Source organism: Oreochromis aureus, linkage group 22, assembly GCF_013358895.1.
Source record: "Oreochromis aureus strain Israel breed Guangdong linkage group 22, ZZ_aureus, whole genome shotgun sequence".
Taxonomy (NCBI): domain Eukaryota; kingdom Metazoa; phylum Chordata; class Actinopteri; order Cichliformes; family Cichlidae; genus Oreochromis; species Oreochromis aureus.
The window spans coordinates 36,178,533-36,202,619 of NC_052962.1; the positions used below are offsets into that span (position 1 = coordinate 36,178,533).

The 24,087-nt window shown below is 38.3% G+C and overlaps 1 long non-coding RNA gene and 4 gene segments (V, D, J or C); 2 read left to right on the forward strand and 3 right to left on the reverse strand.

Moving 5' to 3' along the window:
- Positions 1 to 1,445: 1,445 nt before the first annotated feature.
- Positions 1,446 to 2,437, forward strand: LOC120435732. Its single transcript, XR_005609871.1, has 3 exons — positions 1,446 to 1,774; positions 1,932 to 2,099; positions 2,215 to 2,437. It is a non-coding gene; the product is annotated as an uncharacterized LOC120435732 (long non-coding RNA).
- A 2,721-nt stretch (positions 2,438 to 5,158) lies between these two features.
- LOC116324050 lies at positions 5,159 to 5,640 on the reverse strand. The segment is given in 2 exon segments: positions 5,159 to 5,481; positions 5,589 to 5,640. Coding segments are annotated over 2 exon segments (375 nt in total).
- Positions 5,641 to 7,886: 2,246 nt separating this feature from the next.
- On the reverse strand, positions 7,887 to 8,368 carry LOC120435573. The segment is given in 2 exon segments: positions 7,887 to 8,209; positions 8,317 to 8,368. Coding segments are annotated over 2 exon segments (375 nt in total).
- A 6,045-nt stretch (positions 8,369 to 14,413) lies between these two features.
- Positions 14,414 to 17,420, forward strand: LOC116324049. The segment is given in 3 exon segments: positions 14,414 to 14,444; positions 16,088 to 16,219; positions 16,940 to 17,420. Coding segments are annotated over 3 exon segments (489 nt in total).
- A 973-nt stretch (positions 17,421 to 18,393) lies between these two features.
- On the reverse strand, positions 18,394 to 18,884 carry LOC120435574. The segment is given in 2 exon segments: positions 18,394 to 18,725; positions 18,833 to 18,884. Coding segments are annotated over 2 exon segments (384 nt in total).
- Between the last annotated feature and the right edge of the window lie 5,203 nt (positions 18,885 to 24,087).

Below are 24,087 nucleotides of genomic sequence, written 5' to 3' on the forward strand. Positions count from 1 at the left end.
TAATATAGAGTGTGTGATCAGTATGTAGTTTTAGTTTGCATTATACTTCTGACTTAAAAGAGTGTGAAAATCATTAGATCTATTGGATTGACCTGTATTATTCGACACTGTTGAAAGTGTTACATGGTTTCTTGACATTGCATACTGCTGAATCATGAAGAGAATGTTGGGTGCAGAAGGCCTTGTTGTTCTGATAGCAGAAGAGACGACCACATTCCATACCCCCACCTTTACAGAGAGCAGAAAGACAGGGAGCCGAGGTCATAACTTAGGCGCCGTGTGAGAGAAAGAATGTGAATGTTTAGGCTTTTACGACTAGGTGGGGGCTACTAGAGGCTATAAAAGGCTGAGTAACCCGTCACCATTTTGAGACTTGCTGTGACCCTCTGCAGGCAGGTCTCCCCATCATGATGGTTCTTATGCTCTTAAGTGTTGAATTATATGGAAATAAAGTATTGTTGATTGAGCATTTATACACCGAGTATTGTCCTTCCTTCAGCCCAAAGATTAAAAGAATTGGGAGATTTTAACATTACACAACTGCTTGGAGCCAGGACCTCACAGCACAGCACATTCCCAACCTATCATAACAGAGTGTTGTACAACATTATACTTAATGTATTTTTATCTCTTATGTTTACAGATGTCAAGAAGTCACAAGCAAAGAGAAACAATATCATCGCACATGTTTAATCAAGGAAGGTTTATTCATCAGAATTATTGTTAATCACATAAACAATACATAAATAAGTAGCCCAAAGTCAGGTACACTGTAAGACCGAATAGTAATAGTTTGATAAATGAAATGAGTTCCAACTACTTAAAAACCTGTTATAAGTTAATACACCTTTATTTTTTTGAGTAGTATGAACAAGTGTTTTGCATGAATTATGCTAATAAGCTCACATTTAGTATAACACATTATTAGTCCCAGCAGAGGCACTGCTCGTACTTTTCTAATCTCTTACTATTTTAAAATAAGTCTTTAGAAGGCGTTTCTGGATTTGCAGATTATAAACTGCCTTGTGGTTAAATTGTTGAATCAATATGCACTGCTGCGCTGCTTCACACTTAGCACATACATGGATATTGACTTTGGCTAACCCATTTGCTAACTGGTGGAACTTGAAACTTACGTTTAGTTCTCTGGAGTTGTACATATTAAAACTGGGGCAGCAAAATTGTAGGCACAGGGCACACTTACAAAAGCAGTAATTAATCATTACATAATTAGGCGGTAGAACTTGGTTTACGTTGCAAATAAATGTAGAAGCTTCTGAACTGTAAAATTGTTGTGCCTGGTCTATTTTAGTTTAACGTAAAGGTGAATCCATCAGTAATATATTTACCAAACAGTTATTTTTTCGTTTTATTTTATTCTAGGTTTTTATTTTAGGTTTTTGTTTTTTTTTCTGTCAGGGGCTGGGTCTGTGACCCAGCATTTTGAGTTTATTTTGTATTTTTGCTTTCTTATGTTATATTGAAATGAGGTGAAGTTCTTGTATTGTTGTTATTATTAGTTAAGGTTTAGTTGAGTTCTGGGCTAGTTATGTTTCATCTGTGTCTCCTTGGTTATGTGTCTTTTCTGTTCTCTGTGTAGTCTGTCTTGTCTTCTGTGTTTTACTGTTATGTTCATGCCAGGGCAGAAGTAAATTTTTAGGGGTGAAGATGCTGTTCACCTTGACCAGCTAAGACTACAGATTGTAGATGAAGTCGAGAAAAGTGAAAAGGTCAGATCCTGGATCGCTGGCCTACTCTGAAATCCCAGTCCCAGGTAATCTTGTATCTAACAAGATGTATTTTATATCAACTTCTGTTATCTGGCCTGTGTGAACAAATTATGCCTTTGGAGTGTAAGGATTGTGATGTATTTTGCAAAGATTTATAGACTAATTAAAACTTGTAAACATAAATTTATCCTGTGTGTTCAGATCTGTGCAGAATTCCACAGGATTACAAACCTCGACCTGAAGAACCACTTTTATGCTGTGTTGGACCAACATGCTCCCCGGCTCCAGAGCTTATTCAGAAAGAAAGCTGTTTGCACAGGGAACGTGTCTGATGTCCTGTGTCAGCTCTTCAGAAGCTAGAATCTCCAGGTTAGTGGGTTTTTGTCTTGTTTTTTGAGCTTTATTTAATTTGACAAATTTTTCAATTTTAACTACCATTCTTGACTAGGTAAGTCAATAATTTAAAGATTTTCTTGTGATGTAGGAACAAGCTGATATCCATGCCCAACGTGCTGGTGTGCTTCATGCCCTCCCTGCCTATTTGTACGAAGACACCTCTACCTTCATCAAAACTTGGGGTGTAAGTTTTGGACAAAGTTGTGAACAATATCTTAGTAGCATCCTTGTTTAGATTTCACAAAACATTATGACACTTTGACAGTGTGAGAAGCATCTCCATGCTTTGGGTCTGTCTACAACAGTGTCCATGTCACTTAATGGGAAACACTACATGTTTTTAATGTGTGTAGACCTTCTATAATGTTCCTAGCCCAACCATACATCACTGTACAAATGAAAAAAATATATAACTCCTATTGACTTTCTGTTGTTATTGCTACGAAGAGGTATGACTTTGCTTTACTGAAAGTACTATTTTTGTCAGTTTATTTTTCTCAAATCTTTGGTGTGTTGTGGCTTTTTTGTTGTTCAAACAATTGATTTCTGAGCTACTAATAATCCAGAAATGTGACTTGTATAGATGAAACTAAGAGAAATAGGAATGCACTAACATGTAGTAATTTTGTTTTCTGTAGATGAGGCATACTGATAGACCAGATATTAGTGAAGTGCCACTTGGACTCCTCCTGATCAGAGCGAATACCAGCAATGCAACATTCTTCTGCCCTGAGAAGACTGCAGTTTTGGTCAAGGTTAACATGATCATTGATTTCACCACCCTGGCTGATGCATTTCTAGTAATATTTGGACTTACCTACGCCCTGCACCTAAGCTACCCAAAATGTTTGGCCAAAACTTTTGACTTTATTCAGAAAGTTTTGATGGGTCTGGAGGGTGGGAAGTTGAAGCCCAAAGTGCTGAGTCTTAAAAATGAACTTTTGGCAGCAGAATAATGTCCAGGATTCCTACACAGCCATCAAGTGCCTGTTAAAGCAAGTAATTCAGTTTATCATGTTTCCAAGTCCAGATAAGTTTTTAAAAAAAAGAGAGAGAGAGAGAGAGAATAAAGAAATCTTTGCAGGCTCTGTTTCATACTTCATTATCTAAAAGCCACATCCAAAGTAAAAGGGGTGATTTTTTTTTTTTTTTTTTTTTTTCCCCATCATCACTTGTGTTTTAGTTGATTTTGATTGTGTTTTTAGTCAGATAACTGTAAATCCATACAGAAAATGAAGGACAATCTCACTACATTTCTGGCTTCTAGGTGGAATCTTGAATGTCACTTAAGGAACGTTCCTCCTGAACTACTCATAACTGACATAAGGCGCTAAGGAGGTTTATAACACTTTGTTTTATGTTTCTAAAGAAGTATTTTTCTGTTTTATTGCTCTGTTGTTGAGACTGTGATTGCACTCTACAAATGTGCATTTTGCATAACCACAGTATTGGCATATTAAAAAGGTTACCAATTATATTTCAGTGTATTAGCTGCACTATACGGTAATTTACTTTCATTCAGTTTTCCCACCTAATAATGCAGGATTTTCTTTTCCTTTTGTTTTTTAATAAAAAGGCCATACTCATGTGTTAATCAAATCTGAATACTCTTAAAACATGTTGTGGTGTATTTATGTCTTTGGGCTTTTTGTCAGAAAAGCTATGTGTTAAAGTAACTCAGTAAATTTGTAACTTAAATATATATTTTATGTCTTGTGTTTTTACAAGTGTAATTATTTTGGGCACAGTTTTTTTTTTTATATATAAAATTCAAAACACAGTAGATTTGGATATTCCAAGAGTTTGTATTTTAAATTTTTGAGTTGTATTAGCTTAAAATGGTTAACATTTTGAAACTAAATATTAATTCCTAAAAGTTACTTAAGCTAGATTTGTACTTGAAACTCAAAATATGAAGTAGAGCGTACTAAACCAAAAATGTGGATATAACATAAAAACATTTATCAATGGTACTTAAAAATATTTATCTAAAGCTAATAAATAAAGTGTGTTTATTTAACTTTTATTTTTAAGTTTTAGTTACTTAAAATATTTTATGTAATCAGTTTCACCAAAGGTTTTGAGTTAAATTAACTTATTGGGTTTTACAGTGTAGAACTGTCACATGATATTAAACAGAAGCCAACTCAGCTCTCTGGAGTGGGCAATTCTAATAAAGTGGTTCATTTCAAGTTATAGATTAAAACTGCTCTTTAAATTTTGTTCACCAGATGCCATCAAAGAGCTCTGTGTTGAAAAGCTTTGAGTAATGAACCCTTTTTCAATCCAACCTTCAATGCTTCATAAAGCTTCATTTGGCCATCGCTATTAACTATCACTTTTGTGATAATCTTGATGGACCAGGGCCGATAATTTAGTAACAGCAATGACAGAAAAAAAGAGTCAGTCCTTTTACTACAGGTGAGTGATGAGTGAATGAGAAACAGGTGTGTCAGTCAGGAAGCAGCTGGACCTCCCAAGGATGGCGAGGACCTGCCATATTGACAGACACCAAAATTGGAAGGACTCCAAGAGAGAAAAAGGAAAGGAAAAGAGTAAAAACACAAGAGAAGGTGAGACCTAGCGGGGACCGTGGCTGTAATTGTTACGTGTACGAGATATAATTTTCCAAACATATTAAACATGTGATTATCAAATATTTGAAGAATTCATAATTTTCTGTATCATACTTAAACGTGAAGGTTTATTGTTTGATCTGTGCGTTTATATGTGTATTATTTACTTTGGGGGAAGCTGTGATGATGGGTGATGAACCAGAGGTGCATATTTTATTGCATTTTTCAACTTCTGCTGATAAATAAGATGAAGTTAAATTCAGTTTTAGTGTGAAGAGTTTGAGTTTAAAGGTAGTATAAAATAAAGTGTGTGTGTGTGTGTGTGTGTGTGTGTGTGTGTGTGTGTGTGTGTGTGTCGTCAGTGAACTGTATCAGTCTCTGCAGTATCTTCCAGCTGCAGCAGTCAGTTCAGTTTCTCTTTAGTCAGGCTGAGGGAGGTTTTTGTACGACTGTTTTTCACTGTGTGAACACATGCTGACTGTTAGGATAGTGCCAACTCTGACAGTAATAAACTGCTGCATCTTCAGCCTGGACTCCACTGATGGTCAGAGTGAAGTCAGACTTTGATCCACTGCCTGTAAAACGAGCTGGAATCCCTGATTGTCGAGTGCTAGCACGATAAATGAGCAGTTTAGGAACTCCTCCATCTTTTTGTTGGTACCAGTTCAAAAAGTCGTTGTTATAAACATTCTGACTGGTCCTACACTTGATGCTCACAGTTCCTCCCACAGCAGAGCTCACTGCTCCAGGCTGAGTCACTGTGATCTGTCCTCTGGACTCTGAGGATACAGAGACAAAAACATAAAGCAGCTTCATGGTTTTGTGGGCTTCATTTCAGAGGGACAGATGTTGATAGAGGAGAGGAGTTTGATTCTCTGGACTTTACCTGTGAAGCAGCAGCAGAGGAGAGTCCAGATGAGGACGCAGATCAAAGTCATGTTTTTGATGAGGAGGATTTCTGTGGCTTCTGTTGTGATGAAGGACAGCTGTCAGTCATCCAGTGTTCAACTCTCAGGACTATAAACTCTCCCAGAGCACTGGAGCATGGTGCTGCTGATGCAAAGTGCCTCTCTATGGAAATGAACTGACTCCAGCAGGGACTTGGATCACATTGAAATGTGTTTGCTTTACACAGGTTAATATGTGATGTACAATTAAAGTTAAAACATCATCAAATATAAAAATGTATAACAAGGCTTCTCTAGTCTGGTATAACAGCTGTCATTATAAAAAGAACATGCTGTGATCATGAAAAAAATTCACCATCTATAAATTCTAAGGTTTTACATATCAGAACAATCAAACATCTGCTGATCCTTACCATGTTAGAATATTGTGTAAAATAATCTCAGATGAACATCAACACAACATATGAAACTGTCACACATTGTGTAAACATGTGTGACTATCAAAGGTTTGTAGAACCATATAAAACTTGAAGTAATCACTTCCTGTATGACTTCATCATTCCTCATATCTTTGTAGAGGAATTTTGGCCCCCTGCTCTTTACAGCATTGCCTCAGTTCATTGAGGTTTGCAGACATTCATTTATGCACAGCTCTCATCACAGCATTTCAGCTGGACTGAGATCTGGACTTTGACTGGGCCATTGCAACACCTTCATATTTTTTCTTCTGATGTCATTCTCTTCTAGATTTGCTGCTGTGTTTGGGATCATTGTCCTGTTTTGTGACCCAATTTCAGACAAACTTCAAACAGATGTGCTCCCAGACTCGACTCTCAGGACAGTGTTGCTACTCTTCAACTGGGACGCTGGGACTCTGTTACTAATACAAAGTAACATGTTATGGTAATCACATTACATTTTTCACTAATGCAGTAATATAACACATTGATGTACTAAATTTAATGATTATATTACAGTTACTATAATGGTGTTATTACCTTTAAAAAGTGTCTTCAGTTATCTGTGTGGCAGGTGGATAGAAAGAAAAAACAAAAATCAAACAGACATGTTTTTTTTTCATATTCTTGTACACTTGCACTACAATCAGCTGATTTCAGTTTGTGTGCAGCAGCACAGATATACAGCTTTTGAGAAGTGGAGATGTGGATATTACTTTTATTTTTATTTCAGAAAAGGACAAGCGTGTGATGATAAAAGTGGAAACTACATCAGAGACAGAAACAATCACATTTTACTGGAAACACAACTTCAGCTCTCTGCATGTATCTGCACAGACAGCATTTGAATGCAAAGCTAGCCAAGAACCCAGAGTGATTTCAAAGCTGAGTGAAGCCGACACCAGCCCAGCAGCCAGACCCTGAACTCCAACAGGTAACAAAAGCAATGATGAGCAGTCAGGCTTGAAGCCTGTGTTTCTACCTGCTCATGTTTCTCCAGTAGAACCACTGTGGTGATCGCTCTGAGGTCTGTTTGGGCTGCTTTTCATCGTTGCTTTGTGGTGTTAGCATTGTGTTTATAATTACACACTAAAAAGACAGATTGTATGTGTGTCCTCATTAAGATACAGATTTGTGTTGGTGTACAGTTGGGACTGTAGTCTTTAGGTTTATAGTGTTCACTGGTAATTAAGTGACAATGCATTTCAGGTCATTTTACAGAGTAACAATGAAGTAATGTAATGTAAGTACTTTCTCTGGTAAGTATTGAAGTAACTTTTGAACATGTTTAAACAATGAACTATTATTGCAATTTGTACATTTTCAGACTGAAGACATAAAACTATTTTCTGCTTTTTAATGAATATGTTTGATATCAGTATTAGCATTATTGCTATTTGATTGGGAGATCAGCCATCTGATGTAAAGTGTTTGGAGACTCACTGATTTTAAAAGACTTTAATTATTTTGACAAAACAATCTAATATTTCTTTACTGAAATACATTTTTGTACTTCAGTAAAGAAATATATATAGATATATATACTCAAAATGTCTTGATTTAATTTGATGGGATTATGAGATTTGGAAATGATTGCATTATGTGAAAGTTGTCTGAAAAGCTGTGTGTGTGTGTGTGTGTGTGTGTGTGTGTGTGTGTGTGTGTGTGTGTGTGTGTGTGTGTGTGTGTGTGTGTGTGTGTGTGTGTGTGTGTGTGTGTCCTGGTGAACTGTATCAGTCTCTGCAGTATCTTCCAGCTGCAGCAGTCACTTCAGTTTCTGTTCAGTCTGACTGAGGGAGGTTTTTGTACGACTGTTTTTCACTGTGTCAACACATGCTGACTGTTAGGATAGTGCCAACTCTGACAGTAATAAACTGCTGCATCTTCAGCCTGGACTCCACTGATGGTCAGAGTGAAGTCAGAGTTTGATCCACTGCCTGTAAAACGAGCTGGAATCCCTGATTGTCGATAGCTAGCAAGGTAAATGAGCAATTTAGGAACTCCTCCATCTTTCTGTTGGTACCAGTGTAAATAGTTGTTGTTATAAACATCTCGACTGGTCCTACACTTGATGCTCACAGATCCTCCCACAGCAGAGCTCACTGCTCCAGGCTGAGTCACTGTGATCTGTCCTCTGGACTCTGAGGATACAGAGACAAAAACATAAAGCAGCTTCATGGTTTTGTGGGCTTCATTTCAGAGGGACAGATGTTGATAGAGGAGAGGAGTTTGATTCTCTGGACTTTACCTGTGAAGCAGCAGCAGAGGAGAGTCCAGATGAGGACGCAGATCAAAGTCATGTTTTTGATGAGGAGGATTTCTGTGGCTTCTGTTGTGATGAAGGACAGCTGTCAGTCATCCAGTGTTCAACTCTCAGGACTATAAACTCTCCCAGAGCACTGGAGCATGGTGCTGCTGATGCAAAGTGCCTCTCTATGGAAATCATCTGACTGACTCACACACAACCTGAAATGTTTTTTACATGTTAATATGTAATGTACAGTTAATGCTAGAACCTCACCAAATGTTACAATGTTTTCAGTCTTATTCAGATAACAGCTGTTATTTAAAAAAAAATAAAACTAATGATAAAAAGAAAGTACACCCTCTTTTAGTTCTAATTTTTTAAATATCAGGACATTTAAAAAACAAACAGAAAAAAACAATTTATTTTCACCTTGTTACAAAATGATTTAAATAAAATCTCAGATGAACAACACCATGACATATTAAACCATGTCGCCATTTATTCAACAAGAAGTAAGGTAAAATACAGACATGTTGTATGAAAACTACACTCATAATCAGTCAATAACCTGCATTAACGTGAATCGATCTCTTTCTTAATGTCTTTATCATTTCTCATATCGTTGTAGAGGAATTTTGGACCCTTTACAGCATTGCCTCAGTTCATCAAGGTTTGCAGACATTCATTTATGCATTTCAGCTGGACTGAGACCTGGACTTGCAGTATGAGTTTGAGTTCTGGTGTTTTTGACAGTTTCAAGCAGGCGTTGCTTTCATTGTTGGCCAAAGCAGTTACTCAATTGAAACCTACAAAATGCCCCCTAGACATCATTCCCTCTCACCTACTTGAGGGTATTATTGACACTGTGGAGATAAGAGTGTTGTCTATTATGAATACCAGTGTTCTGTCTGGGTGTGTTTCTGATTATACTGGACATGCTGTAGTGGAGATTGATTTCTAAACTCCTATTTATTTCAAGTATTCTGCAGAAAATGCTGGTTTTTCAGCTCCAGGACTTCAAGCTCAAAACATTATTAGTGGAGTACAAACCCAATTGCAAAACCACTGTGTGAAATTAATAAATATAAACTGACAGGAGTCACTAAAGTTACTCTTTGGCTGAAAATGTGTTGTATCGACAATTTTACTCTTTTAAGCCAAGTTTGATGATAAATTTCAGTCCTCTGCATTTCAGTATTTTCAAACTGAGCTCAAAGGTCATAGCTAAGCTTTTTCAATACACTGCCCAGCTTACTTTATCATAACTGTGTGCATCATGGTTTTGTCAGCTTGTGTGTGTGTGTGTGTGTGTGTGTGTGTGTGTCCTCAGTGAACTGTATCAGTCTCTGCAGTATCTTCCAGCTGCAGCAGTCACTTCAGTTTCTGTTCAGTCTGACTGAGGGAGGTTTTTGTACGACTGTTTTTCACTGTGTGAACACGTTCTGTCTGTTAGGATAGTGAAAACTCTGACAGTAATAAACTGCTGCATCTTCAGCCTGGACTCCACTGATGGTCAGAGTGAAGTCAGAGTTTGATCCACTGCCTGTAAAACGAGCTGGAATCCCTGATACTTGAGTGCTAGCATAGGTAATGAGCAGTTTAGGAACTCCTCCATCTTTCTGTTGGTACCAGGCTAAACATTTGGAGATATATACATTCTGACTGGTCCTACACTTGATGTTCACAGTTCCTCCCGCAGCAGAGCTCACTGCTCCAGGCTGAGTCACTGTGATCTGTCCTCTGGACTCTGAGGATACAGAGACAAAAACATAAAGCAGCTTCATGGTTTTGTGGGCTTCATTTCAGAGGGACAGATGTTGATAGAGGAGAGGAGTTTGATTCTCTGGACTTTACCTGTGAAGCAGCAGCAGAGGAGAGTCCAGATGAGGACGCAGATCAAAGTCATGTTTTTGATGAGGAGGATTTCTGTGGCTTCTGTTGTGATGAAGGACAGCTGTCAGTCATCCAGTGTTCAACTCTCAGGACTATAAACTCTCCCAGAGCACTGGAGCATGGTGCTGCTGATGCAAAGTGCCTCTCTATGGAAATGATCTGACTGATTCACACATTTTATGATGTTGTTTTTCTTTGTATGAAAAAAAAATAAATAGATAAAAAAACGAGAAATACAAATATTCAGTTCAACCCAAATTGTTGATCAGTCTCTTCATCTGTATATTAGTTTATATTATATTAGGTGGAGGTAATTATGCTGTACAAAGCTGACGTACAAGCTTAATGTCCAAATATTTTCTTGTATTCTGTAACAACTCTCGATATTGTTATTTTTGGTCAGATAAAAATGTGAGGAACATGATAGCATATAGATCTGTCTCTCTTATTATTGTTTTCTTTTACTGTGTTCAGACAGTAAACATTTGTTCTATAAATAGATTCTGATTCCATCGGTCAGCTCTCTGACAGCACTTCCATTCTGCACATTTCTAGATCCTTCCTCAGGTTTGTTTGTACAGCAGGATGCTCTTCCTTAATGTAGCGATAATATGAAGGACAGCTGTCTTCAACATAACATACTGTTTCCTCTCAGTGATTCCTGATTGATTAAATAATTCATGGCATCTTTTGGAAGAACATAAATTTGATTTCCACCAGTGAAAATGTGAAACACTATAAACAGAGAAAACATTTTAGACACATTTCTAATAAAGATGATTTTAATTGAAGAAGCTTCTCGGATGAGAGGTGAAACATCTTGAAGAAACTTAAAGAAGTCCAGCTGTTTTCTTTTCAAGCTCCTTACACTACCATGATCTGGATGACTGAGGATCTGCAGATCAATGATCTGACTCACACAGAGACTTGGATCAATCTGATGATTTCTATCATTGGATCAATCACTTCATGATAATATTGACCAACAGTGTCCAATTAATAATAATAGTAATAATAATAATAATAATAATAATAATAACACATTTGATTTAAAAGCGCCTTTCAAAACACCAAAGGACACTTTACAGAACAAATAAGACAAGCATAAAAACAGGAAATGAACACAATAATGAAACAAAGTAAGAGCATGGAGTAGTTATACAGAGTAGGCTATCTTGAACAGGCGGGTTTTGAGGATGGACTTAAAAAGGGGGAAAGAACTGATGTTTCTGAGGTCAGGGGGTGAGGAATTCCAAAGTCGAGGGGCAGAGCAACTAAAAGCCCCGCCCCCCATGGTAATAAGACGAAATGAAGGAACAGAAAGAAGAAGAGAAGAGGAGGATCTGAGGGACCTGGATGGGATGGACATCTGTACCAAATCAGAGAGATATGGTGGGGAGAGAGAATGAATAGGCTTAAATGTGTAAAGGAGTATTTTAAAATCAATGCGGAGTTGAACCAGTGAAGCTGCTTCAGGATAGGGGTGATGTGGTGAGTAGAGGGAGTCCTAGCAATAATACGGGCAGCAGAGTTCTGGACACGTCGAAGCTTGTTGATGGATTTTTGTGTCCGGCCAAATAAGAGTGAGTTACAGTAGTCAATCCAAGAGGTAACGAGACTATGGACGAGAATAGCAGTGGCATGTGGAGTGAGGAAAGGGCGGAGGCGGTTGATGTTACAGAGTTGGAAATATGCTGAGTGAGTGATATTATTGATGTGAGAGTTAAAGGATAACGTACTGTCAAGACATTAGACTTATCTGTGTTGAAATTGTTCCTTTCCGAATGTCTGTTATTTAAACCCACTTAATTTTACTACAACATTATTTTTTTCATACCATTTTAAAGCTCTTTAAAGAAGTTAAACATTTTCCACTTTTATTTTTATATTCGCATCACATGTGCCCTTTTTACGAGTTGGCTCTCTGTGTTTTGAGGGTCAAAAGCTTCGTCCAGCACTGTGTCTGGACTGAAATATTGAGAACTGATGTAGAAGAGCAGAGGGTCTCTTTTTGCTGCATGCTTACACATCACACTAGAAAACGGTTAGAAGGATATTTTCTGGTCCAAAGGGAGTCCGAACAGAATGTCCCGAACTAGATAAATATAATCAGTATCAGGATAATATTAAATAATCAAGGCTGGGCAGGCAGGTGTTTTTGTCTCTGTCATTCCAGGAAAAGGAGCTGATAATGAGGGAGGTGAGCGGAGAAGGAGGCTTGAAGGGAGACAACACGGTCTTTCTGAGGTTCCTGTTTGAAAATGACATGTCCAAAATGAATAGAATATTTCTCTGCAATTACAAACTCTGTGTGGACAATCTTGGTATCAAATAAAGCTGACACTTGTGAGATTTCATCAAAGGTGTAAATATTACAGCAGATGTTACTGTATCAAAGTTACTGAGGCGGGAACACAGAAAAAGTACGTAGATTTTTTTCCTCGCCCAATTTATTATTGGATTTGATTGCATATAACCATTTTCAAAATATGCTTCACAAGACAATAAACTCCAGAAAACCAGTGATTAACATTTGAACATCATCTGTGCAAAGACTGATGCTGCTGAAGTGAAACACAGAAATGTTACAGTGGGTTGTATAAACTCATAGTCAGGCACTTTGACAATTGGCACATTTTGGTACCATCAGTGAGTTTAAATTTCTTAGTTATTGAACAGCAGAAATGATTTAACTTTATTTAGATGCCTAAAGACGCTTGTTTCGAGAATATCTTGAAATGAGCTACAGAGAAACCGCATGCATAAGTCTTGATTAGTTTTTGACATATTTGTGATCTTCTTTTGCAGCTGGTTCAGTGAATTTTGATCAGAGCATGAAGAATCTGTGAGATCTGTGCTTCAGGAAAATGTTTCATTTTCCTGTCAGATGCTGAGAAGTGAACATGGGGTTCAACTTGTGTTTACGCAAGTTTTGCAAAATGACACAACTGCTCTTTCAATTGTTTGTTGTTTTCACTGTGTTTGGTGGTTGTAGAAATGATTTATATGAGCTTTTAGCTGAGATTCAGAGGTTTCAGTGGATACCACACATGCTGGTATGTACATAGCCAACCTCGTGTTACAGCTAATGAAACAGAATCAGCCCCCCTTTGTCCCCAGTACCAGTGGCGTTGGGGCTCAAGAGGTAGACGCAGCCTCATATGCTGATGGAGAGACTTTCCTCTCATTTTAACCTTCCAGACTAAAAACTTTCTTAGTGAAAGGGTCAACAGGTTCTCCTTAATGGACAAATGTAGGATTGTGTTGAGCTCTGCTTCACCTAAGGGGTGTGTTCTGTTATCACTTATTTCATTATTGTGTTGGAGGTGTGGTCTTTGGCTCCACTGCAGGGGAGGGGTGGTGCAGCAAGCTCGAGGAGCAGTAATCACACTCTCACCTTTTTTCAGTGACGCCGGGACCTGAGGTGAACGGTGGAGACAACTGCAAAGCTGTCTGGCCAGAGTCAGAACACAAAGAAAAACTGTGTGTGCTGTAAATAAAACTCTCCTCAAGCACGCTGCGCCTCACGAGTCATGACGGAGGTTTACAGTTATGTACACCAACAGCTGCAGGACTTATGAGAACAGATTTATAATCAGGGTTTCTGATGACACCGTCCTCTTTTGTGAAGTGATTTGTGAAATAATCTAATGATAAATATTTGAACCTAAATGATTTCAGAAGCTGTAACAGTGAGAAGGAAGTCAATGTTATTCATGGACTGGACGTCCAGATTGTACCAAGATATTTGTAACTCAGCACAATCTTTGAACATCAGCTCAAGTTCAATGTGAACAGAGTCCATCGTAAAACAGGGATAAGAGAGAATAAATAACTGTTAAGAAGGCTGAACTCTTTTAATGTTAATAAAATAAGTTTAGTTTAACTTTATACAAAGGAACCTGGAGGCCAGCACGTGGATGTGGACCCAAACACAGATTCAATCACAGGAAGTCGGGATAAGGTTCCCTCACAAGCTTTATTATGCAACACAATAATAAACAATGGCACCGGAGAAGATTTCTTAGCGTGGGGATCACAAAGTGAAGGTTTTGGCAGGTGGAGGGGAGGTCGCTCCAGTGGGAGCGATGTTGGCTGGGTGAGCTGGATGGATGAGTGTTTTGAGCTCAACATGATTAATCCAGTGATGCAGGACAGTTGAAGGCAGGAGAGCAGACAGGTGATGAAACGTGAGCCTGAGAACATGAAGCAGCATGAGCATGACCAGCGTAAAGGTAGGTATGCAAACTGCTGATAATGTGACTGATGGATCTGAGAAGCTACTGAGAGCACAAGGACAACAAGGAAAGTTAAACACAGCACGAGACGCAAAGGTGGCCTGTAACTGTCACTTCCTGCGGGGGGCAGATCGTGTGGCGTGTGTGTGGAGGACCCAGGTGTGGACACAGACGAGGAGACAGAATTCCAACAAAAAGCGAGCCTGTATTTGTCTGAGACTCAGGAACAGAAAACCAGGCGAGAACAAAACTAAACTTAAACCTATACTGGTGAAAAACTGAAATGACTATAATTTAATATGAACATGATGCAGTGGAACATGAAAGAAGCTATAAAATATCTATGAGAACCAGAAACATGAACATGTCCTGCACCACATCATGAAAGACCCGAGGTGACAAGAAGGGTGAGGAAACAGACGGCATGATGAGGAACGAATGGAAACACACAGACTAAATACACAAGAGGTGATCATGGGAAGTGGAAACACAAAGGAAACAGCTGACACAAATGCACATAATGACACACTGGGGAGGTGTAAAACTAAGCACACTGACCGAGGGAAACACGGGACCTTTACAAAATAAAACAGGAAACATAGACAAGACAATACCAGCTTAACAGACTTGGCACACATGATAAACTAGACAAGAACCCAAACACAGAAACCAAGGTGACAATGATAAATAATGGCTAACTTTAACCTCAACTAAAAGTTACATAGGAATAACGCATGAACTATTAATCACAAATCTAACATAAGACGAATACAAAATACACTCAGAGCGCTGGGTCAGAAACCCAGCCAGTGACAGTAACTAACATGTTTTGAGCTGACGGACCAGCAAAGAAGAGATGTCGATGCTGGTCTTAAATACTGCCGCTTGTCCTGGATCACAATCAGGTGAGCATGGCAGGTGTGCTGACGAGGGCTCCGCCCAGAGGTGGAAGCACAGAGACATCATGGAAAAATACAGCCAACTCACTCTGACCATGACACTTTTAATGTCCATTTATAGAAAGTCATTTCTTTAACTGCTGGTTCAGTGTTTTATTTATAAATACCTGCTCCAAAACCACGGAGGTCAGGCAGAGAGATTTGTGTTCACTCTGAAAATGAAGAAGGAAAAAAACATTATTATCCATCCTGAACGTGTTTTGTCATCTGAGTTCAGGAAGTTGTTCTCAGGTCACCGTTACCTTGTACCTCAGTGTAGAACAAACAGGAACTTCAAATCCTTCATTCCCTCAGCTGTTAGATTCCTGAACGCTGACAGGAGTCATTTAGACGAATGTTTCTGTGATTGTTCATTTTGAGACATTTACCCTTCATATTCTATTTATTTATTTTGAACATTTTTGTTCATTTTGATGTATTTATTTACTTTTTCCTTGACCTCATTGCTTGTTTATCTCTGCCTTGACCTGCAACAGTGCTTGTGATTATTGTTTAAAGACTGTAGGCTGTGTGAGTTTGACCATGTGAGCAGGTTGTGTGGGAAAGCTGCAAACAAATTTTGAAATTAATAAAATTATCTGAACTGTGAATCTAATTTTAAAAAATGCAATTTATAAAATCATGTTGCACTGTTTCTTTTTTCAGTTTTTATTTTTATAAAATTATGCAAACAGTGAATTATTTTGTTGAGTTTGTTTGTTTCAGAGTCAGAGAGCCGTGTCTCTCTACAGTCAGAGGTTTTTGTACGGCGGCTCAATGAGTTTGTATCACTGTGGTACACGTTCGGTGGAGGAACCAGACTGGATGTTAACTGTAAGTACATTTGACTCATTTATGAAGCTCAAACCTGTATCATTAAGGTTATTTTCATTTCCTTCTAAATAAATACTTCATGTTTCTCATAAATATAAAATCTAATATCAGTGTAAATTTTGAATTCAGACTAAAATTGTCTTGTGCATTTATTTTTACTGGAAATTAAACTTTTAAAAAGTTTTTTTTCTTGAAGAAAAGTAGAAAAAGTTTATATATTTTACATTTCCATTAAAGTTTTGTCTTCGACCTTTTGCTGCAAATAATGTGACATCCATTAAAAATTAATAGTTCTTACAGATTTAACATTATTAACGACACATTAACAGTGTGCTGTCTGAGGTTTGATCATTTTATGAATTTTAAAGTGTGAGTAAGTACAGTTATCTTTATTGTTCCCAAATAGACCAAAAACAAGTCTATACTTTTTTTCTTTTTTACATACTAAATTGTTTATGACAAAATTCTCACATTTTAATTTTTGTTTGTTTTCTAATTATAAAACTAATAAATAATTCAAAGATAACACGCACGAGAACAGAAGTCAAAGAAACGCTTTAATATTTTTATCTTTGGTACCGAAACTCGTCTGTTGCCATGGTTCAGCAGTGAAGCCTGTGTGTTACCATGGTTACCAAGCTCAGAGAGGGAAGTGAAACAACTGGAGAGCAGTTCCACCCAAACTCCCAGTTTCTCTAACATCTCTCTCTCTCTCTGCAGTGGGTCGAGTCCCCCCCTCCCTGACCGTGCTGGCGCCCTCTAGTGAGGAGCTGCAGCAGGGGAAGGCTACAGTCATGTGTGTGGCCAACAAGGGCTTCCCCTCAGACTGGAGGCTGTCCTGGAAGGTGGATGGAAGAAGCAGCAGTGGAGAGGAGAGCAGGAGCCCCGGGGCGCTGCAGAATGACGGCCACTACAGCTGGAGCAGCACCCTGAGGCTCCCTGCAGACCAGTGGGAGAAGGTGGGCTCTGTGACCTGTGAGGCCACTCAGGGCTCCCACACTCCACTCTCAGAGACTCTGATGACAGACCAGTGTTCCCAGTCCTGAGCTGACTCACTGGGACTCTGATACTGGCTTTAGTCTGCAGCTTCTCTCAGTCTGCTCCCTCTGTGTCTGTATTGCTTTGATAGTTTTCATGTTTTCATGCTTGTGGCACTGTTGATGGTTTTAATACTTCAAATAAAAACTGAGGTCTTCAAATAGTGGTTTTCATGTGTTTCCATTCAGCTGCTCTTCTGTCTGATAATCATCCTTCAGGTTCAGTAGTGATGCTTCCATACACTGAAAATCTCTCCTTCAGTAACTTTTACTGAGAGAATCACATGTGCTGTATCACATCAGAAACTTAAAAACAATAATAAAATCACCACCAGCTGCTTTCTGCTATTAATAGTTTCCAAGTTGTTTGTAGCTGCATTATTTTCCATCATATGGGACTTTGTGGTGATATTTGCTGTTGGGTGTAGCAGAGGCAGCAAAATATGGTGACAGATTATTGTAACCTGCATGTGACCCATGATGAGACCCGTCCTGGTTTTCTCCAAAGTCATTAGATCAAAGTCAGAATTGATAAAATAACCCAAAGACAAAATTAAACTTTCTTTATCAACATAGGAGACACCAAAAATGTCTCTTTCAGAACATCAGTGCAGTTTAAAAAGTGTAAATGTCAGAATAATTTATGTCACAAAGGTCAAGTTAGGTTAATGTTAAAGACTTGATGAACTAAATTTTAAAATAAATCTTCAGATCAAATCATGTGAAATATTTCTGTGACCAAGAATGTAGCTGTAGCTGAGCAATCTACATACATACATATATCAGTACTGCAGTTTACTAAAATATTCTCATTTAATAACAACTTCCCTGTTTGAATATTTACAGGAGAGTTTCTTCATCACAGATCTGACTCACAGTATCAACTGTTTTGTGTATATCACATGTTCTTCTGTACTAGCTCGTCAGGATGGACATAAGTCTGATGTTTTGAGTCAAACCCATATTAACATTAGTGTTAGACTGTGTGTGTGTGTGTGTGTGTGTGTGTGTGTGTGTGTGCGCGTGTGTGTGTGTGTCCTCAGTGAACTGTATCAGTCTCTGCAGTATCTTCCAGCTGCAGCAGTCACTTCAGTTTCTGTTCAGTCTGACTGAGGGAGGTTTTTGTACGACTGTTTTTCACTGTGTGAACACAGGCTGACTGTTGATGTAGTGATAACTCTGACAGTAATAAACTGCTGCATCTTCAGCCTGGACTCCACTGATGGTCAGAGTGAAGTCAGAGTTTGATCCACTGCCTGTAAAACGAGCTGGAATCCCTGATGCTCGATAGCTAGCAAGGTAAATGAGCAGTTTAGAAACTCCTCCATCTTTCTGTTGGTACCAGGATAAAAGATGGTAGTTGTTATAAACACGAACATTCTGACTGGTCCTACACTTGATGCTCACAGATCCTCCCACAGCAGAGCTCACTGCTCCAGGCTGAGTCACTGTGATCTGTCCTCTGGACTCTGAGGATACAGAGACGAAAACATAAAGCAGCTTCATGGTTTTGTGGGCTTCATTTCAGAGGGACAGATGTTGATAGAGGAGAGGAGTTTGATTCTCTGGACTTTACCTGTGAAGCAGCAGCAGAGGAGAGTCCAGATGAGGACGCAGATCAAAGTCATGTTTTTGATGAGGAGGATTTCTGTGGCTTCTGTTGTGATGAAGGACAGCTGTCAGTCATCCAGTGTTCAACTCTCAGGACTATAAACTCTCCCAGAGCACTGGAGCATGGTGCTGCTGATGCAAAGTGCCTCTCTATGGAAATGAACTGACTCTTTTGCTGTGAGTCAGTTTGCTGCATTGACTTGGAACCAGTTGTCCTCTTAGACTGAAGGGTCACTGAAAATGTATTAAAGTTGCTCTAATAAGTCATCACTATCCCCTAATTACATATTTATATCCTAATTTTTTTGGTCTCTCTTCATTTTTTACAAATATATTAGACAGAGCTCTCTTTCACATCAAATGAGGAAATATGTTTGGGAAAATTAATTTCCATCCCTTCCTTCCTCTTATAGGAATATGGAGACTCTCTCACATCAGCTGTTTTCTCTACATTTATGTCAAACTGATTTTTTTTCTGTAAACAAGATTACAAAACTACATCCTCATATGATTCAATTTGAAATTTGTACCACATTAGTTGTTCTTTAGGTTCATTAAATTTCAATTTTTCAAATAAAACTTTTTATTTGTAAATATATAAACTCTCTCATTTTTTTATTTAGTCAGTTATTGCTTCAGATTGATTCTGATCATGAATGAAATTTACATGAAATATATTTTATAGCAGTGAGTAGCTGTAGTACTTGTTTCCTCAAATCCCTTCAATCTCATATATGATCCAGACTTTAAATGACCTCACAGAAAAATGTTTCTGTAAGTGTTCCCATATCTGTCATGCTGTATAGTCCTGCCTATATTTAGGGGGAAGAATGAAGAAGTCATCACATAAAACCACATAAAATCCTACCAGGACAAAGACAAGGCAACTGTCTGCTGCTTTTTCTCACAAGTTTCTTTGTCTGAAGTTTATATATTAACATGTGTGTTACAGTAATGTGAGTGTTCTGAAGCTCTTCATGTTTCTTTAAGAATATTTCAATCATTCTGGACTCTTGAGGATACAAAACAAGTTCATGCTTGATGATAAAAACATTCTAGTGTCTCATAGTTCTGCCTCTAGTTTCCTGTGATGGGTAGAGAACATCTCTCTGTATGTTCACGCCTTCAGTGGAAGCAGGGTGGACATTCAGAGGACCAGCATTTAGAGCTGGGCGAGTCTCCTCAAGCCAGACTTCCTGTACTGGGGCCGACTGGTCGAATCTACATTGTAATGCAGCACGAGCAATGAGCCGTCATTGCAAGAGGACAATGCAACTGAAAGTAAACTGGACCATAACCTTCATATTGATCAACATTAATGAGGTTCTTTGCACTGACTGTTTAAAGGTTCAATATTAGTGTTTAAAGGGTGTAATATGAGGCTAATCATGTGTGGATACTTTCAGCTGGAGTGTGATCTATAAAGAAATCTTTTTATTTTTATTTTTTAGGACAAAATATAAAACCTTACAGTCAATATGGACAAGAAATCAAAAAATAAAATTGTGTGACACTGTGTCCTGACTGAAAACTGAAAGATTTGACTGTTTGTATTTTTGTTATCTGTATTGTTTGTATCTCTGTGTGTCCGTGTATAAGGTTTAGAAGTTTAGACAGTAAACAATATGTTCAATAATTATTAAACATGCAGGAGGAAACTTTAGCTTCTTTATGATTCTGGTTGACACTGAGATTTTCTTTTCCATAAATATAAATATTATAAAAGGACGTTTTGAGCGTCGTCTTATGTTTTTGTGTTGCTGACTGTGAAGGATTCTGATGCTGATCTTTGTCTTCATGTGTGTCATTTTTAAGTGTGAGTAGCTGAGACGTGTGTGAAGTTCAGGTGAAGACATGATGGCTGAACATTTTCTCATTAGGTGTCACAGCTCAGTTCATGTTGATGTTTTTGGAAATGAGATAAAATGTGGGATCATGAGATGGATGCTGAGAAACTGATGCAGAGAAATTTCCTCCAATCATTCATTTTAAACATGTTTTAGTTTCACCTCAGTGTGTGTGTGTGTGTGTGTGTGTGTGTGTGTGTGTGTGTGTGTGTGTGTGTGTGTCCTCAGTGAACTGTATCAGTCTCTGCAGTATCTTCCAGCTGCAGCAGTCAGTTCAGTTTCTGTTCAGTCTGACTGAGGGAGGTTTTTGTACGACTGTTTTTCACTGTGTGAACACAGGCTGACTGTTAGGATAGTGAAGACTCTGACAGTAATAAACTGCTGCATCTTCAGCCTGGACTCCACTGATGGTCAGAGTGAAGTCAGAGTTTGATCCACTGCCTGTAAAACGAACTGGAATCCCTGATTGTCGATTTCTAGCAGTATAAATGAAAAGTTTAGGAACTCCTCCATCTTTCTGTTGATACCAGCCTAAACGGTCCCCACTATCTACACGCTGACTGGTCCTACACTTGATGCTGACAGTTTCTCCCACAGCAGAGCTCACTGCTCCAGGCTGAGTCACTGTGATCTGTCCTCTGGACTCTGAGGATACAGAGACAAAAACATAAAGCAGCTTCATGGTTTTGTGGGCTTCATTTCAGAGGGACAGATGTTGATAGAGGAGAGGAGTTTGATTCTCTGGACTTTACCTGTGAAGCAGCAGCAGAGGAGAGTCCAGATGAGGACGCAGATCAAAGTCATGTTTTTGATGAGGAGGATTTCTGTGGCTTCTGTTGTGATGAAGGACAGCTGTCAGTCATCCAGTGTTCAACTCTCAGGACTATAAACTCTCCCAGAGCACTGGAGCATGGTGCTGCTGATGCAAAGTGACTCTCTATGGAAATGATCTGACTCTTATCAGGGAGTGGGATCGATCTGATGATGCGGGTTGTTATAAATAACAAATTCTTCGAAACATATTGTTATGGAAATTTAATTTAAAAAGTCCACAGACACAGTGAGCAGTAGCTAACACCTTTAAATCTCAGCACATGTGTTTTATTGAAAGGAAAAATGGTTTTCATCCTTCCAGTAGAGCTCAGAGAGTCAGAGCATAAATGTAGAGGAAGTGATAAGACACTTTATTTTGAATGATCTTGTTCTTTCCTTTGACATGGCTTAATTGCCTGTGTATCAGCATTTATCAGGGGATCTACTGTTATGAGTGTTTATTTTATTAAACAAAATTTAAAAAAAAAACAACCCTACCCAAGGTCTTTTATATCTTAAAATCCCATAATTTACTAGAAAATGAAAGACTTATTTTTTTGAATTCTGGAAATTTTTGCCACTCACCATGTTATTCTGAACTTTTGATTCTGTGAAACATTTAAAATAAATAAAGAGATGCTGGCTTTACTCTGATACTGGTTCATATACAGTTAAAATAATTTTGGGTAGGAGGTTAACACTGACCCTAACCCAGAGCAAACATGTTGTTCAGCTTATTTGTTCTTCTGTTTGATCATCATCATGATGCTTCTCTCTTTTTCAGTTTTTTGTGACATTTTACAAGAAGGTGGATTCACAATTTAGGGCCTTATTTCAAAATATCTTCTTCTTTCCATATATCTAATTATTTATTTAAAAATGTGCTAAAAAGTTTATTTTGGGGGTGAAATACCCTGTTAGAAGACAAGTAGACAATATTTGTCTCCTTTTAAAAGCCAGTTCTCAAAGCCAGTTTAGCTCCTCTGACTGTATGACACAAGGCTCAGTGCAGAAACCTGGGTTCACCTCCGACCCAGATCCTTTTGCTGGAATTTAAATAAATGTACTGTTTATAAAACTTTGTTGTTTACATTTGTTTTCATGTTGGCTGACAAACTGGACAAACAGTGAATTATTTTGTTGAGTTTGTTTGTTTCAGAGTCAGAGAGCCGTGTCTCTCTACAGTCAGAGGTTTTTGTACGGCGGCTCAATGAGTTTGTATCACTGTGGTGGACTTTTGGTGGAGGAACCAGACTGGATGTTAACTGTAAATACATTTAACTGTTTTATGAAAGTAAATTAGTTTTATTTAGTTTCATTTTATGATTCTAGAAATTACTACTTTCAAACAATATTATATATAAATGAAAATATGAACGATGAACTAGTTATTTAATGACTTCAGACAAACTAAATGTTTGACATTTTCTGTCTCTGGAAGTGACTGCAAATTATTTCTCATCCATTTATCTTGATCTGTCAAAAAGATTTCAATTAATAATTACATATTCAACAGATTTGAAGAGTTTTATTGTCTACTTCACTGCAGTTGATACTTATCTTTCTCAAAAGGAGCAAAAATTCATTTTTTTTTAGTTCTTTGTCGGTTTCACATATTTAGTTGTTGAAAGTAAGAATAAGAAAATGTTGGTAGTTTGATCAGAGGTAGTTTGTTTTGTTAACTGTTAAACTAATAATGAGTTTATAGACGGGGATATATTAAAATACAACACAATGTTTTAACTTGTTTGTCTACTGAAACTCATCTGTTGCCATGGTTCAGCAGTGATGCTTGTCTGTTTCCATGGTTACTGAGCTCAGAGAGGGAAGTGAAACACTGAAGACCAGTTTCATGTAAACTGTCAACTTCTTTAAAATGTTTTTTCTTTCTCTCTCTGCAGTGGGTTTAGTCCAACCCTCCCTGACAGTACTGGCCCCCTCCAGTGATGATGAGCTGAAACAGGGGAAGGCTACACCCATGTGTCTGGCCAATAAAGGCTTTCCTTCAAACTGGACTCTGTCCTGGAAGGTGGATGGAAGAAGCAGCAGTGGAGAGGAGAGCAGGAGCCCCGGGGCGCTGCAGAATGACGGCCACTACAGCTGGAGCAGCACCCTGAGGCTCCCTGCAGACCAATGGGAGAAGGTGGGCTCTGTGACCTGTGAGGCCACCCAGGGCTCCCAGACTGTGGTCTCAGACATAATAAGCAGAGACCAGTGTTCCCAGTCCTGAACTGACTCACTGGGACTCTGATACTCCTCTCTCTTTGTCCTCTTGGTCTGATTATTCTCTTTTCTCTTTTTGTCTTGTTGTTTTGCTGATGAATTTATTAGCCCAGTAAAGATTTATTCAAATATTTTCATGTTTATTGCCTTCTTTACTCTTTCATGGGTTTGGAAAATTGCTGCAGGTTTGTGTCTTATGCAAAAAGGACATTTATGGTCACTCTTACAAAATATTAATGATCCTTTTAAATTACTGATATCTGTTATTGGTATTTGTGTAATTTATGAATAAAGTTTGCAGAGGACTGAGAAAAATCCACCTTAAACTGTTCATCAA